The sequence below is a fragment of the Maylandia zebra genome, linkage group LG7 (genome assembly GCF_041146795.1).
Source record: "Maylandia zebra isolate NMK-2024a linkage group LG7, Mzebra_GT3a, whole genome shotgun sequence".
NCBI classification, from domain to species: domain Eukaryota; kingdom Metazoa; phylum Chordata; class Actinopteri; order Cichliformes; family Cichlidae; genus Maylandia; species Maylandia zebra.
In genome coordinates this window covers 27,500,286-27,516,154 of record NC_135173.1, presented here as the reverse complement: position 1 = coordinate 27,516,154, position 15,869 = coordinate 27,500,286, and the positions used below count along the sequence as shown (strand labels likewise).

At 41.4% G+C, this 15,869-nt stretch overlaps 1 protein-coding gene across 2 annotated transcripts in view; it reads left to right on the top strand.

The window, feature by feature from the left end:
- Window positions 1–226: 226 nt before the first annotated feature.
- Window positions 227–15,869, top strand: part of bcar1 (BCAR1 scaffold protein, Cas family member) — a 47,775-nt gene continuing 32,132 nt past the window's right edge. Inside the window, exon 1 of one of the 2 annotated variants that reach the window (XM_004556249.5) lies at window positions 227–856. In XM_004556249.5, coding sequence (XP_004556306.1) covers window positions 845–856 — 12 coding nt within the window. In that variant the 5' untranslated portion in view covers window positions 227–844. Of the gene's footprint in view, window positions 857–14,964; window positions 15,311–15,869 lie in introns of those variants that run through there. The other variant, XM_004556250.6, reaches the window with a different exon arrangement.

Here is a 15,869-nt window from a genome sequence, read left to right as displayed (position 1 = left end):
TGTTAAATGAATGTTTTCATTAATTAATACTCCATCTGTTTTCTTATAATTGAATTTGATACAAAGTACCCATCTCCTGAGAAAGCTACCCAATAACGGATGATTTTTCCAACTTCATTTCTTCTTCTTAGCCAGCGGGTTCTCCGCTGTCTGCATGTTTCGGGCTCTGTACCAGCAGTGCGGTGCTGTTGGTGCTGTATGTCATTCATACTGCCAAAGGCCAGCAGCACGGCTGGTACAGCAGTTGTCTATATCGGTTATCGGTGGTAAATGGTCACGAAGACGCGGAACCGCTGTAGTCTTTTCGTGTATTTCTGGAAACACACCCCAGCATACCCCAGAGGGTAGCACGCATGTATCGTAAATGTAGGCCGGTCCCTTTAAGGCAGCGCTGGATGATCCGTGCTGGAGGACGGCGGTAGACCGGGACAGGCACGGCTCTCCTCCCGGTGGATAACGGCACGGACCCGACAGCACGCTGTTCTGACGAATGTGCGCGGTCCCGGTCCCTGTGGCCGAGCGGAAGCTTTTCTAAAGATATCCTTGAAGGAATCTGGGACAGAGAAGGGAGCGGCAGGAGACGAGGCGGAAGCCGGCTCTGCTGACACTCAGGCGGCAGCACAGGCTTTCATGCTGCCGCTACATCCCGCACTAAAACACTCCGGTCTGAAGAAGCCCACAGCCGCCGTGTCCGGCCGGACCTTTGCGTTTTCTTTGGAGCTAACTATGGACGGGATAACGGAGGACTGACACTTGGAGAGCTAGCAAGAACAATTGGTAGTGCTAAATAAATCAGCAGCAAGCGACGAAGCACCGAGCGGTCTAAAGCAGGAGCACCAGCAAAATGTCTGTTCCTGTGAGTATGTCAGCAAACACGTCGCTGCTCGTCTCCCATGTTTCATATTTGCCGTTTTCTGTGGAGCAGGACGGAGCACGCATAACACTGACAGCTGTCTCACTACAGCACACACCCAGTCACATAGCTGCTGTTAGCCTGGCACCGATTGAAACAGCTACACACTATAATTAGCAAATATGTAATAAGCATTTCTAATTCATAAATGGACTGAGAGCCTATGGCTGATGAGGCTAACGTTGAGTGTACCTTTAACTAGTCTCTGCCTGCTAGTAAAGGACAGTGACGAGCCAGTGTGCCGGAGCTCTGTGAGGCCTGAGCCTGGCTCTGTGGTGGGCGACAGTTTGTGTGTGTTTCTGGGCTGGACACACACACACACACACACACACACACTGGTTGTAATGCATGTATATGTGTGTGTTTTGGGGGTGGATACACACACACACACACACACACACACACACACACAGGTTGTAATGCATATATATGTGTGTGTTGTTGGGTGCCAGCTGCATTATTTGGATGTTGTAGCGGCGGATGTCAGATGGCCCTGATGGAGCTGTGCTGCTGGTCTTTATCGCATTCCTTAAGCTCTCATTTAAAAACAATTCCTGGAGGCTTTACCGTGGGCGCGTGAGTACGCGCGCGCACGCGCCAGTGCTGTACGGTGGCTGTTTGCCAGAGAGTACTCAGCAATGCACATGCTCTTACTTTAGTTTGAATTGTGCTGCTTCCATTGTTAATGACGCAGGTTATTAACACCGGTGCTCAGTGGTCCTTTTAAAGAAGTAATGCGATACTTGTTTTCCGCTTGTATAAAGGAAATCTTTGTTACACTGCTGTTGTGTTAATCTGGAGTGTTGCCTGACATCCACGGTGACATTTTCCTGGCCTATTTGCAGCGGGACTGCACACCTAAAGGTGGTACAGATGATACATTCAAAACAAAAATTTGGTGTATATTAAAAATCTGAATTGACAAAACAACAATGGAAAATTAATACAATTAACAAATTTACTTCATTCACCTAATTTCTGCCCACTGGTTTAATTTCAGCTCATTGTAAGAGTCATGACTTTTTCTTCTGGTGAATGCAGGCATACAGAAGACCAATAATATCAATGGAGCTGTGGACATGTTATATTACTGAAAGTTTCCTAACAAGTGTTGCTCAGAACATAATGAGACAGAGAAAAGCTGACCGGGCCTGCAGGTCGTGTCAACTAAGCTGTCTAAAGTTTTTGGTTGCCTCCTTGTTGCCTCCACGCAGTGTAGCTCTGATGCTAGCTAATGGCTGGTGTGGTAAACACGGACTAACACAGAGGTGAGATGAACAGATCAGCACTCTTGTTGTGAAAGTCTGAGCCGACATTTTGAGTCAGGGTTGGACCAAAGTCTCTGTGTTAAATGGATTGGCTTTTATAGAGTCCTTGTTTTTTAGCTTCAGTTCTTTAAAAGCACTTTACACTACAAACCAGAGCAGAGAATGGGGTCATTTAGTATCTTTCCCAGGAACACTTTGGAAAAACAACCTTTCTATTAGATTACACAACCAACTTCCTGATCCACTGCTCACTCCACACTGTGCACTCCAACAATACAATGGTGTCATTTGAGGTCAATAAAGCTTTAGGTAGTTATGATACCACAGTACGATATAGTTAAATCTATATACATATGTACATATTCATAAGTAAAGTATCCAAGGATTACCTCCCTTTGTGACAGGTTTTCAGCGCGTGCCTGTAGTGAATCACATCCTTCTGTTGTTAATGTCTTAATTTCTTTTAAACATGCAATGATGATCAACATTAGTCACGTCCTGTTATTTATTGTTATATTTTGATAGAATAGAATAAATATTTAGGGATTGCATAATCTTTTTTCTTTATTTATCTTTACAGTAGATTGTCAGTATGAGACAATATAAGATTTAAACATTTCCAATTTTTTAGCAAAACATCCAGATCTCATAAAACCTAACAGCAAACAAAAATCACTCATCAGAACCAAACAAATACTAACAACACAATGTTTATTGTGTTTACTGAAGACTTAAAGATAGGATGAGAGTGACAGGTGAGCAGCAGTGATGTGAACTGACAGCATAATGATGATAAGTGTGTTTCCTTAAGAAATGCATTGCTCAATAATCAATATCACACATTTCTCTGAGTAATACAGAAGTCTCGCTGTCTTAGATGTGGAGAAATCTTGTTATTTAGAACACATTAGCGCATCACATCTGCACAGTGCAGGTTTCTTTGGAACACTTATGATTGCGTATGTCATTAGGCATGTTTTTAATGTTATTATTTTAAGTCTCCTAAGTAGTTTTAATCAGTTATTACAATTATTATAATGATTTATATGTTTTTAATTCATTTCTTCTCATTCAATTTATTATGTAAGTTATTAATAAACTTGAGAAAATGAATAGCCCCGCCCCATCAGCACTTAGATTAGATTATACATGTGCAGTTATTGCACAGAAGCAAGGAGAAGAAAAGATTCCAACTACAAATATGTAAAATAATCATATTCAAGCACTATAATTTATTTATTTATTTAAAACCCAGACCACTGGAAACATTGAAAATCCGATCTATCGTAGATAATACCTGTAGCATTAATGCAACATAGAGCAGGTTCATCTTAAATGCAATGCAATAAGTCTGTTAATCTATATCTATATGTCTATGTGTCAGTCTTAATTAATAACTTTGTTGTCACTATGTTGTTTTTTGACAAATGAAAGTCAAAATGTTGATGTATGGAGGTGGCAAGAGTTTAAAAAATACAATATAGTAATATAGAAATAGTGTATTATATAGTATCGTTTGTATAGATATTAATATTTTGTTTATGTGCAGTTGCATTTTTAAGTAAGTGAATGCATCCTCATTTACACCTTCAAAGATTCAGGACATTGTGTTAATTAGCAGTTCACATTGTCACATTTAGTGTGCCTGTTCAAATAAATGCTTAATGAAAAGCACTTTAAACAGCCTAATTATTGCTTTCAGTGCTCATTGAGACTAGAAGGGCAGACTGGAGGAGAGTCATGTCAAATGCCAGTCAAATGTTGTGATTTAATAGCACACTGTTTTAGCTGTTCAGCTGCAATAGCTATTTTTTTGTTGTTGTGTTTTTTTTTTTTTTTTTTTTACTAATTCTAGTAAACCAAATGATCTGTCTTACGTGAACAAGGCTCACCTGCTGGTATAGTCTAAATTCTGTCTCTTTATATCTGAAAGTGGGAAATAAACTCCCCAGTGTGTGTTTATCTCTCTCCAGAGACATTAGTAAGATTACTCAACATAGCTAGGCTTTCTTTGAGTTAGCTGCCTTCATAAAACCTGAAACGAATTTAATGAATCATTCTGCTTCAAAAGAACAAATTCAGCAATGTGTGACATAAAACCTGAGCAGCACCAAGCACGGGTAGACTTTCTGTTGATGAGTAAATCTCAGAATGCTACTTGCCACACTCTTGGGTAAATGTTGTTCCCAAAATAGTAAAGATGAAAACAACGTTGAGTCCATTACCCTGTTCTGTCCTCTAGCTGTGCCAGACAAATGCACACACAAAGCATTTTTTGCCGGCAGTATTCTGTGAAGACCCAGCCTATAACTCTGATGCTCTGTCTAGCCCCCTAGCATGTGGTCTCTGTGTAGTAGCTTTTACCAGTCTCCTGTGAGCTACCATTAGGCTAATGTAAAAAAGCAACTATGTGATAGTATTTACAATGAGTAATCCAAAGAAAACCCTCTGACAAAAAGTCTGTCCATCCAGCCGTCTGTCTTGTTCTGCTTATCCGGGTCTAGTTCCCAGGGGCAGCACTCTAAGCAGGACTCTCTCCGTCGGCCACCTCCACCTGCTCTTTTAGGAGGACAGTGAGGCATTCCAAAGCAATCCAGGAGACAAAATATCTCTATTGTGTCCCAAGTCTGCCTATGGACATTCTCAAAACACCTGAACCGGGAGGCATCCAGAGTGTCCTGGCCAAACGAGTAAAACACCCGTTTGGCCTCTTTTTTTAATGTGGAAGAGCAGGGATCCTACTCTTAGCCCCTTCCAATTGACTGAGCTCCTCATCCTCTTTAAGGGTAATCTCAGAAAACCTTTGACGCAGATTCATTTCTTCCACTTGTATTATAGGTGAGGGTGGAAAAGTAGGTATCACTCAGCTCTGTCTTTAATACAGTGGACCAGTGCAGTGTCCAGATCACTGTGGATGTTGGACATGAAGTCACGACTCTGCTTGTGACCAAGACCCCAAGATATAGATTGGTTATCATAAATAAAACGATGAAGTTGCAGAACGTTTGTAACCATGAATGCAGAAAGTGTCTTTGTGCTGTGTGAAACTGGAGCCTTTCCTTTTCACATGAAAATGACTTTACTGTTCAGGTATGTAGAAGTCGAGCACACTTTGAGAGGACTTCTAAACTCAATGGTACTGTCACCATGTGTAATCTGTTGCTAAGCATGTGTTTCACTATTGTGGGAAATGCAATACCCCAACAGTGCCATCATTTTCCACTCATAATTTGGTTCAAAAGTTAAAATTCAACATCCAGTATTAATGTGTGCATTTCTTTTATTGAGAACATTTTCTAACTTGTCTGTTAAAATTCAGACTATGTTGGATAACATGAATAATTTATTAGATAATTAGATTTTTGCAGTTTGAATGAAGTTGATTGAAGTTGAATGAAGTTGACTTCCTGTTGGCCTGATATAAATGAAAAACGGGCCAAAGAGTCTATGCACACATTGTAGAAGTGGAGAAGATATGAAAACCACCAATTTTCTCTTCATCATATCAAATAACTCCACCTACAGGTCATTAAAAGAGGGACATTGGTTTATGTTAGATTGTGTCAGAAAGACAAGGGTTGAGTCAGTTTTTGTCGTCAATGGCGAAGGCAGAAGTGACACACAATGTCTGCGCCATCAGTGTCTTTACAGTCTGAGTTGTGATGGGTTTTCAGAACAGATGGTGCTACTGTGATGACAAGAGTCAAGGGACAGCGCCTACATCATCAGAATACACTGTGTGATACAGCATTTTAACCAGTCTTCTCTGATTTCTGCCATTTTTTTATGTGAGGTTCCAGACAGTAGCAGACCTCCTCAGTTTTGCTCTGCACTTACTGAGTCCACTCTGTAGGGCAAAGCTGGCAAACAGGTCAGGCTTCTTAGGTATACACCCCAAGTATCCACAAGACCTGAACTTGATGGGTAACACACCGATTGCATGTCCTGGATTCTTGAATCCCTCTAAGGTTGCTGTTGAGCCTTAGGAGCAGGTAGTCACTCAGTATTGCTGTTCTCCAAATGTGAGAGTTCTGTTTACAGACCAAATGCAGTATGTCCCAATTCAGAACAGTTGTGAAGTAATCAGCTGGTCTTTCCTCTGGTTAGAAATCCATCCATGCATCTGTTAGACAGTGCTAACCACTGCACCACGATTCCTTGAATTCTTGAATTTCTATCATTGAGGAGGACTTTCTCTGCTTATGTAGTGCGCAAACTGTAGGTGTGGAGAGTGACTGATTGGCTACTTAGAGAGAGAAAAGGTCCTTTTCCCTATCTAACTACAAACACACACGCACACACACCATCTTAAATCCCACCTTTCGCCAGATCTTAACATCCTCTGTTGAGATGTTTGCTATGAAAAGTGCAAGTGTCATGATGAAATGTGATGTGTGACAGTTGGGGACAGGGCTTTACGTGACGGGAGATACTGCAGTTTTATTTCTGATTTATTCTATGTGGAAAGCCTTTTCATAAGATGGTAATTTAGATGTTCATCTATCTTTGAAATCTTAAGTTGTCTTAAAAAAATAACTGTGATCTGTGAAAAGCAAGAATAGGAGTGTGCAAGTTTATTTTGTCTAGCACAAACTCTTCAGGCTGTCTGTCCATTCGTCCCATTCTTATAAACACGGGATCTCTTGAGCACTTTCAGTGAATTCTGCAAATTTAAACCTTCGCTTGGACTGAAGAAAGAACTTGTTATATTTGGTCAATGTGACCAATTGTTCTGCTTTATGAAGCTGGATTTGGAATTATCCAGATAGTTTAAGGCTTATACCCGAGTTTTTAGTATTATAAAGGGATCGTCACTTCTTACTGTGGCGCACCACTGCTCCAGAATAGCTTATCTTCCAAATTAGAGACAACCATGTGGGAAATCACATCTTTTTTTCTCAATATTTTTTGCCACTGTTTTGTTCTACAAGCCTGAAAACATAAGATCCTAAAACAGAACACCTCTATTTGTTCTTATGGACCTTATATTAGATTTGCATGTACTCTCGGTGTTATGTTCGATGCTGTTTTTGAAACACCACCGTGGCTGCACTTGAAAGAATGAAAAATGTTGTGTTGAAATAAAAAATCTTAAACACAGTTAATGCTGGAAAAGACACTTGGAATAGGTGCAAGTCCACCGAACCAGAATTAAGTGTGAAACTGCAGCTCTGCAGGGCAGCTGTAGTCAGGTCAGCAGTGATAATTTTAAGGTTACTAAGCAGGAATTCTCCTATGTTTTACCTTTGCTATAATAAGGATCATTCAAATTTTTAGACTGGTTTTGTAGACCTCTGCTGGAATAACAATTATAATCCATCACATTTTCCCGTGTCTTAACGATAGAGTAATGATACTCTGTTAACTTGCACAGACAGAAGCGTTGCCAACTTTCCTTTCTGGCTTCAAATAGGTTAAACTTTATTAATATAGTAGGTGTTGTACAACTAAACGCTAATGAAAGTGAAAATGTAAAATGACTGGTATTTATGTGCTGCTCACTGATGCTTTATTTTATGCACTTGGGAAACTGTCTGTCTTACATCCACACTCAGAGTTAGTGTGGACGATGTCTTCATTTCATTGATGTTGTCAGTCACAGAGCTGTGAAGGGGACAGGCAGGGTACACCCCGGAAATGCCGCCAGTCTACCACAAGAGAGACAACTGTTTATGCTCAGATTCACACCTTTGGACAATTTAGAATTACCAGTTAACCCATGTCTTTGCACTGTGGGAGGAAGCTAGAGTTCCTTGGGAGAACCCACACAGAATGACCTAAGCTGGCCCGTGGGTTCAAAATCTGAACCTTCTGGCTGTGAGACCACAGTGCAAACCACTTTAGCACCATGCCACCCCACCTTTCTGCCAAAGGATCTTAATCTGTTCTTCCCTTCTACCTCTACGCACTGGTCCATGGTGTGGGATGGCATTTGTGAAGACTAAATTGCTTGCCTTGTGGTTCACAACCAATTCACAGAATAGGAGCTAGACTGATTGAACTCATAAATCTGGTTTTGTGTGTGTGTGTGTGTGTGTGTGTGTGTGTGTGTGTGTGTGTGTGTGTGTGTGTGTGTGTGTGTGTGTGTGTGTGAGAGTCCAGCCAAGTTTCACTCACCCTAACTGCAACTTGGTTATTTGCAGTTAGGGTTATTTTCCCATTTTTACCCACCAGTTAAAATTGATGGCTAAAAATATATATATATATATATATATATTTTTTTTTTTTACCTTTTTTTTTAAACTGGGTCATTTTTCTGTACTGATCATGTCTGTACTTCATGTCTGATTTGCCCCCAACAAAAATGGGAGCTGATGTAGAAAGGGCAGATACACTTTTGGTATCAGTGATGTTAGTCAGATTCACAGCAATGTCCAGTTTTTTTAACCACCTATCCAATTCAGTGTCACTGTCATAGCGCACCGAGAGTACAGAAAGCTGGTATGCTATGTAGCAGCTGGAATGGTAAATGGTAAAAATCCATCCATAATCCAGGTAACTCTTATTTTCTGAACGATACAGAATAAAGAGCAGCCAGGCTACGCTGCTAATTAGGCTGCTGTAAGGGCAAGAGGTCAGCGAGGCAGCCTGATGCTTTAAAAGTCATCAGTCAAATGTTAGCATCAGCTCTAAAGCCAAGAGGCACACAGAGTCAGGTGAGATGGTCGTTTTCATGTGGTGTTTGCTTCTGTGACGTCTTACAGATTTATGCCATCCTAGCAGTATGCAGTAGAAAGTGCAGAAAACAGACGAGTACTCTGCTACTGCATACTGGGGCAGAATGCTAATTAGCCTACTTTACTTCTGATGGCCTATAAAAAGACTGCACAGCCCTGGGAGAGCTTTTTGGGACTTGTCTGTCGTCTTTCTTTTCCTCTGTAATGTAACTATGTAAATGGATCTGTTTATTTGCTAGAGTTATACTTCCAGTCCTGGGTTAGGGTTAGGTAAGGCCTGGGAGATTCGTTTTAGTAAGAATTCCTGGTCCCAGCGGGTTATGTGAGGACTCAGGGCTGTGTGTCGGACAGGGTCGTCTGCAGTACGGGGGCCCCACAGGGAACGGTTCTGGCTCCGTTCCTCTTCACCATCTACACTGCAGACTTCTCCCACAATTCCACCCAGTGCTTCCTGCAGAAGTTCTCTGATGACTCTGCAATAGTCGGCCTCATCACTGATGGGGACGACAAGGAGTACAGAGGTCTGACCCAAGACTTTGTGGACTGGTGCCAACTGAACTACCTCCAGATCAATGCCAGTAAAACCAAGGAACTGGTGGTAGACTTCCGCAGGCACAAGCATTCTCCACTGCAACCACTGAACATCCAGGGTATGGACATTGAGGCTGTGGACAGCTACAGGTACCTTGGTGTTCATCTGAACAACAGACTGGACTGGACTCATAACTCAGACGCCCTCTACAGGAAAGGGCAGAGCAGGCTGTACTTGCTGCGGAGACTCAGGTCATTTGGAGTGGAGGGCCCACTCCTGAAGACCTTCTATGACTCTGTGGTGGCTTCTGCTATCTTTTATGGTGTGGTCTGCTGGGGACAGGAAGAGACTGAACAGGGTGATCCGAAGGGCCAGCTCTGTTCTAGGATGCCCTCTGGACCCAGTGGAGGTGGTGAGTGACAGGAGAATGGTGGCTAAGCTGTCATCCCTGTTGGACAACATCTCCCACCCCATGCAGCAGACTGTGACAGCACTGAGCAGCTCCTTCAGTGGGAGACTGCGGCACCCACGGTGTGGGACGGAGAGATTTCGCAGGTCTTTCCTCCCCACTGCTGTCAGACTCCACAACAAAGACTTTAACTGAACAAACACACACATCCACACATGTGCAATAACACTAAGTGCAATAATCCTTTCTGGCATCGTTGTATTTTTACTCAGTTGTATATAGCATTCGTATTCTATTTTTATCTTATTGTATATTTTTATTCTATTTTATTCTACTGTATATAGTATATTATTTTATTCTATTCTGTACAGTTGTGTACTGTATTTATTCTTATCGTATTCTAATTTTTGCTTCATAACTTTTGCACTGTCCACTTCCTGCTGTGACAAAACAAATTTCCCACGTGTGGGACTAATAAAGGTTATCTTATCTTATCTTATCTTATCTTATTAAAACAAGGTATCTGAGATAAACAGATTACTCTTTACATTCATGTTCAGTATTAAGCTCCTTTTAATTTCTTGCAGTGTAAACCTGGCAGGTTTTCCTCTTCTGAACAAATTCATACACGCACACCTTTTAGCACAACTCGAGCCAAGATGACTAAAAGAGATGTTTCAAAAGACCTCAAAAACCTTTCCAGAGGAAACAAACGTTTAGGAAAAGAAGAAAAAATTAGTATGTAGAACTTGTGGAAGGAGGGTGCCTGGAGTTGTCTCTTCCTGCCTTGGCTGATGCAAGTTTTATGTTACAGTACAAGAATGAATCATCGTTGTGTTTGTCAGCAGAAACAGGTTAGACGTGGAAGAACTCGGAAAAAAGTTTTGTTTATTGTATGAATGACAAAGAAGGCTTCCGCTGACTGAGTGATTCGATAAACTGTGGTTTAGGTATTTAAATGCCGTTTTGAGACATCTATTATTCACCACCAAAATATTAAACAGCATGGGATAATTTCAGTGCTTTGAAATGTTTTCAGAAGCATTTTTGACATGCAAATATTCAATCTTCAATATTAATGCACAGGCTTCTATGATAATGACTAGCAAGTAGTCAGTAACAACAGGGTAGCAGATACATTCACACTGTAAGTCCCACTAGCACCCCCTCCAGTCAGCTGTCGTTGCACACAGTGATTATAAGGACTGTGCAATGCTGGAAATCAAAGTGATATCTTTTCTTATTATCTTCAAGCATGTCCAGCAGGGAGACGGAGGCATGCCACAGAACCATCACATTATTTAGAATTTCTTTCCCATTCATTTTTAGTAATTGCTGAAGGTAAGATCAGGAGGAACCACAGTCAGTACAGCTGGCTACTTTAAAGACGTGATATCCTTGAAAAATATAACTGGTAAAACTAAACGGGTGTCATCAAGTCTGTTTGGGTGCACTTTTTACAAAGCAGACAGTGTAGTTTTTTAAACGATGTTACAATGAAGAGGACATTTTTTTTTCTTCCACCTCTACAGTTCAGGAACACGGTGGGTCTGAGGCCCATCGCAGCTGTCACATGAGAGGAGGTGGAAAACACCCTGCACAGGTCACCAGTCTGTCATAGGGGTGACACAGACTGACAACCATTCAGCAAATATACAGGAAGGAACACGCACCCTGCACAGACAGGCTGTAGCTGGCTGGTGGACTGGAATCCAGGACCTTCTTATTATGAGACAACTACTGTAATTGGAGACATGTTAAAAGTTGCTGAAAGTAAAGTATTGCTGGGCAGGTAAAAAAACATACTTTGCATGTAATCAGTGATACTGGAGACAGTCAGTGGACTGTTAGTAGTAGAAACGAAGCAAATTTTTTCATACTCATTATGTCAGAGGACAATATTTGAGCCAGACCTGCATGGAGTTTCCCATAAATATGGACCGTGTGTGTACGTGCTGGAGTTCTTGGCTTGTTTGTAGCTCAATGTACTGTCCTAACTGTGTGTAGGGTTTTGTGTGTGCATTTAAATTTTTGTTCTTTTGGGGGGTTTTTTTGCACATGCAAGTGCAAGTTTTTTGTCCAACAGGTGATTGGTGAGAAGATGCATATATAATCATTAAAAAGACTGACTTCTGTGTATAAGTATACAAACTGAACTGTAATGGCCGATGTATTGCTATCTGCCTCTCATCCTATAGGCAGTGTGTAACGCTGCCTACAATGGTTGTTATTGTGCCTCGCTGTCAAAGACCTGATTGTCAGACAGTAGAACAACGAGTTCCCTCTATCAGGAAAAAGTCTGTGCTATGAGGCTTATAGAATAGGAAATATATTTTTGAAGGTTTTAGACAGCAGTTCATTGAACTCGCTACTAGACATGAATGTACTGAAACGGTTTTGTTCTTTTTTTCAGTTAAGAGTTTTGGTATGCCTACTTCTCGTGCTACAGCCACTCTATAAGCCAGTATCACGAAGTATGTGATGCTCAGCTCTGATTACTACCTTTAAATGTGAAGGACCAGGTCCTTAAATCACAAATATCTAGTGATGTATCTGCCGTATTAGACCAATAACTGCTTGAAACATTGGGTAAACAGAGCATACTACTACATAGTACTACTCTCTGCTCTATGTAGTACATTTCCAGTGTTTGGAGGGTTTTTTTACTGTTGCACAGACAGTTTGCGATCTAGGACACAGTTTTATGATAATGGCCCAGATGGCTGTAGATGGCTGTAACCGAGTAGTGAATAGAGTGTATTGACACCACACAGTCTGATACTGAAAGAGACTACAGTTGACAAAAAAGACTGTTGACCTCCAGGATAAAAGCATGAAAGACGTAATGACAAAAGTCTTTTAGACAAAGAGCTTTTTTTAAAAAAACTATTTCACTTAAACTTCTGCTGTGAGTGCGCTGACGCTGATTACATTACTCTGTTTGTGTGGGCAGAGCAAAGTGGAGGGGTCAGTGGGGATTTTTGAAATGAATGCTTGTGATATGGACATAATTTTGTTTATACATCACATAGATGGAAACAAAGCCGTGTGTGTGTGTGTGTGTGTGTGTGTGTGTGTGTGTGTGTGTGTGTGTGTGTGTGTGTGTGTGTGTGTGTGTGTGTGTGTGTGTGTGTGTGTGTGTGTTCACATTGTCTTGAGCAGGACAAAGTTGACACTTCTGCTGGCTCATAGATGATGTTAGCTGCTCCAGGGGCAGTATACCTGCTATGTTTCATATGCAACTACAACTTTCCCACCTACACGTTATCCCACTCTCTGCTGCTCGCCCAGCAGCCGAGGGTAGATTTTGTGTGTGATTTTGAATCAGAACAGTGATCTGCAGTGTGGCTATGCAGTCAAAGAAAGAATGTTCCTGTTTCAAACCTGCTGGCTAACGCGGGCCTCTCTGTGTGGAGTTTGCATGTTGTGATGTTGAACGTAGGTGTCAGTGTGAGCATAAATGGTTGTCCATCTCTTTGTATTTTCCATGTTATAGACTGCAGACCCATCCAGGGTGTTTCCTGTTTCTTGTCCCATGGCAGCTGGGATATGCTACCCTCAAATGTATAAGCAGTGAAGAAAATGGTTGAATAATGAGTTCTTTCTCTTAATTTAATTTACGCTTGCGGTAAATTAGAAAGAACTCCCGATCTGTTTGGCTGAATGTAGGTTTTGGGTTTAACCTCCTAAGACCTGAACTCTATCATGGCATGTGTTTTTTTTAATTCTCTTTGCTTTTTGGGCTGATTGGCACCTGATGAATGTAAAAACAAAGAATTACCAGATGTTTTTTAATGTGAACATGTGAACATGGTTGAAAATTGGTGTGACCTTTGCCCTAAGCCTTGACGAATCTTTTCATTGACGTATTTGAAAATCTCTGAAAGAGTGCTTTCATTATAGAGATAGTTGTACTTGTGCTGACTTCTTACCTTGCATCTTAGAAGAGGATCGATTTTTTTCCGGTGTAGGAATTGCTCAAGGATACATGGAGAATGTATGCCTTCACAGAAAGCTTCTCTATGGGTGTGTCCCCAGATGATTTATTGTCTATGGAAACCGACAGTCTTACAAACTTTATTACTTTATTATTACAGGTTTATTACTTTCAGTCCAGGGTGTCCAATAGGCCGTTCAAGGAAGGAATGGTAGACTGACTCCTGGTCCAGATCTCCTGGAAGCCACTCCAACTAAAAATATTAAATCCACAGCCATGTGGAACTCCTGATCTAGTTTTGAATTGACATTTTGTAGTGCTAAACAAACATTATTAGTAAAAGTTATGATAGTTTCCATATGCCTGTCCTGTACTTTTTCACCTGTTTTTTCAAAAACAGTTCTTGATCGATGGTAAAAATAAATAAATTAAAATATTCCCATTATTTTGCTCTTTTTTTCTTTCCCCATCTCCATCTCACTCTATCCTTAACCTCATCTTCTGTCTCATTTTCATTACATCCACTAACCTTCTCTTTTCCTCCTGCCTGGCAGCTTCATCATCCACTGTCTGGTATAGCCACCCTCCCCCTTCTGCACATCTCCATACCACCTCAGCCTTGTTTCTAACTTTGTCTACAAAAAGCTGAACCTGAGCTGTCCCTCTGTTTTACTATTTTCTATCCTGTCCCCAAATCTGTATACTCCTAGTGCCTTTCCCAAGCCTGAATAAATGGGGAGGGTTGTGACAGAAGGGGATGTGGCATCAGATCTTTGCCAGGTCAGACGTGGATCAAAAAGGAAAGTAGTTTGTCTCTGTGTCCTTTATTCCGAATTTATATTTTTTCCAATAATGGAAAAACATTCTTTAGAGGCAGGGAAGTGCCTGCAGACAATTGGAACATCCTTTCAGATTTTTGGATTATAAAGGGTTAATTGATTGTCACATCCACTGAAATACATTCATGTTAGTCATTAGCTCTTTAAGGCTGGGTGCCAAAGAAATGCCAATCTGACAGTAAAGACAGTAAAGCTATGGCATGTTCCCTAGCGCCTGTGCATGAGCATACCAGAGCACTGACACGCTTTCTCAGCCTGGGAGTAAGGACACTGGGAGGGCTTATTTGCATGATAAGAGCTCCTCAGGCCAATAGACTGAGTGGACAGAGGAAATATCATGATTCAGCAGGAAGTGACGTGTCGGGTTACACACTCCGCCCTCTTTTCCACAGCAAAGACAGAGAGATCAAGGCAGAAAGAGGGGACGAGGAGGGTACAAGTAAATGAGGCAGGCAGCGGTCTCATTCTTGCTGTGTGAGATCACACAGGGGCATTATGTGGAGATCTGCTTGACTGTTGAAAACAAGACTGGACAAGACAAAAGAAGAGATACGGAGAAGGAAAATAACAGGGAGGGTTGGGAGAAGGACATAGGAAGGAAGGAGGGTGAAGGAGGGGACTTGGAGGAGTTTGGAGATCTTTTGGATCTTGTTGCACAGAGTCTCACAGGGCTGAGCTAAAGCCCTGCCTCGGAGTTAGCACAGCTGCCTTGCTTGGGACAAAATGAACTATCTGGTGAGTGTGTATGAGAGTTTGTTTTCATTCAGAATCACAGCCCATACAGCATGCTGCCTCTTTAAGGTGATCCTTTTTTTCTAGCGTTTGTCTTACTCCTTTAGTTTCAGTGGTTTAGTGTGTTTTAGCAGAGCATGCTATACCCCAGCTGTGAAAGCACTGTGAAGGAGAGAGAGCGAGACTGGATTTAACATTTCTTCAGTGGACCTACCTTTTGTTGGCTCTCAGCAGTGTGTGTGTGTGTGTGTGTGTGTGTGTGTGTGTGTGTGTGTACACAGCAACATTTCAGGCATGCCATTGCATAAATAAACCTTGTAAGTTATGTGCTTTAAGAAAAAAAATATCCAAAGTAAGTGAAATTTCACACTTCTAAGTTGGATTGCTGAATATGTATTTCAAAGTATAGCAAAACATAAGTCACTAATGCTTATAGTTGTTAAAGATACAAAGCTACTGGTTCTTTTAATCTTTTTTCTTTGAGTGCGTTTTTGGACAGAATCAGAGCACACAGAGCCGCCATATTCACCACATTTAGCTGTTTGGTTTTTCCACTATCCTT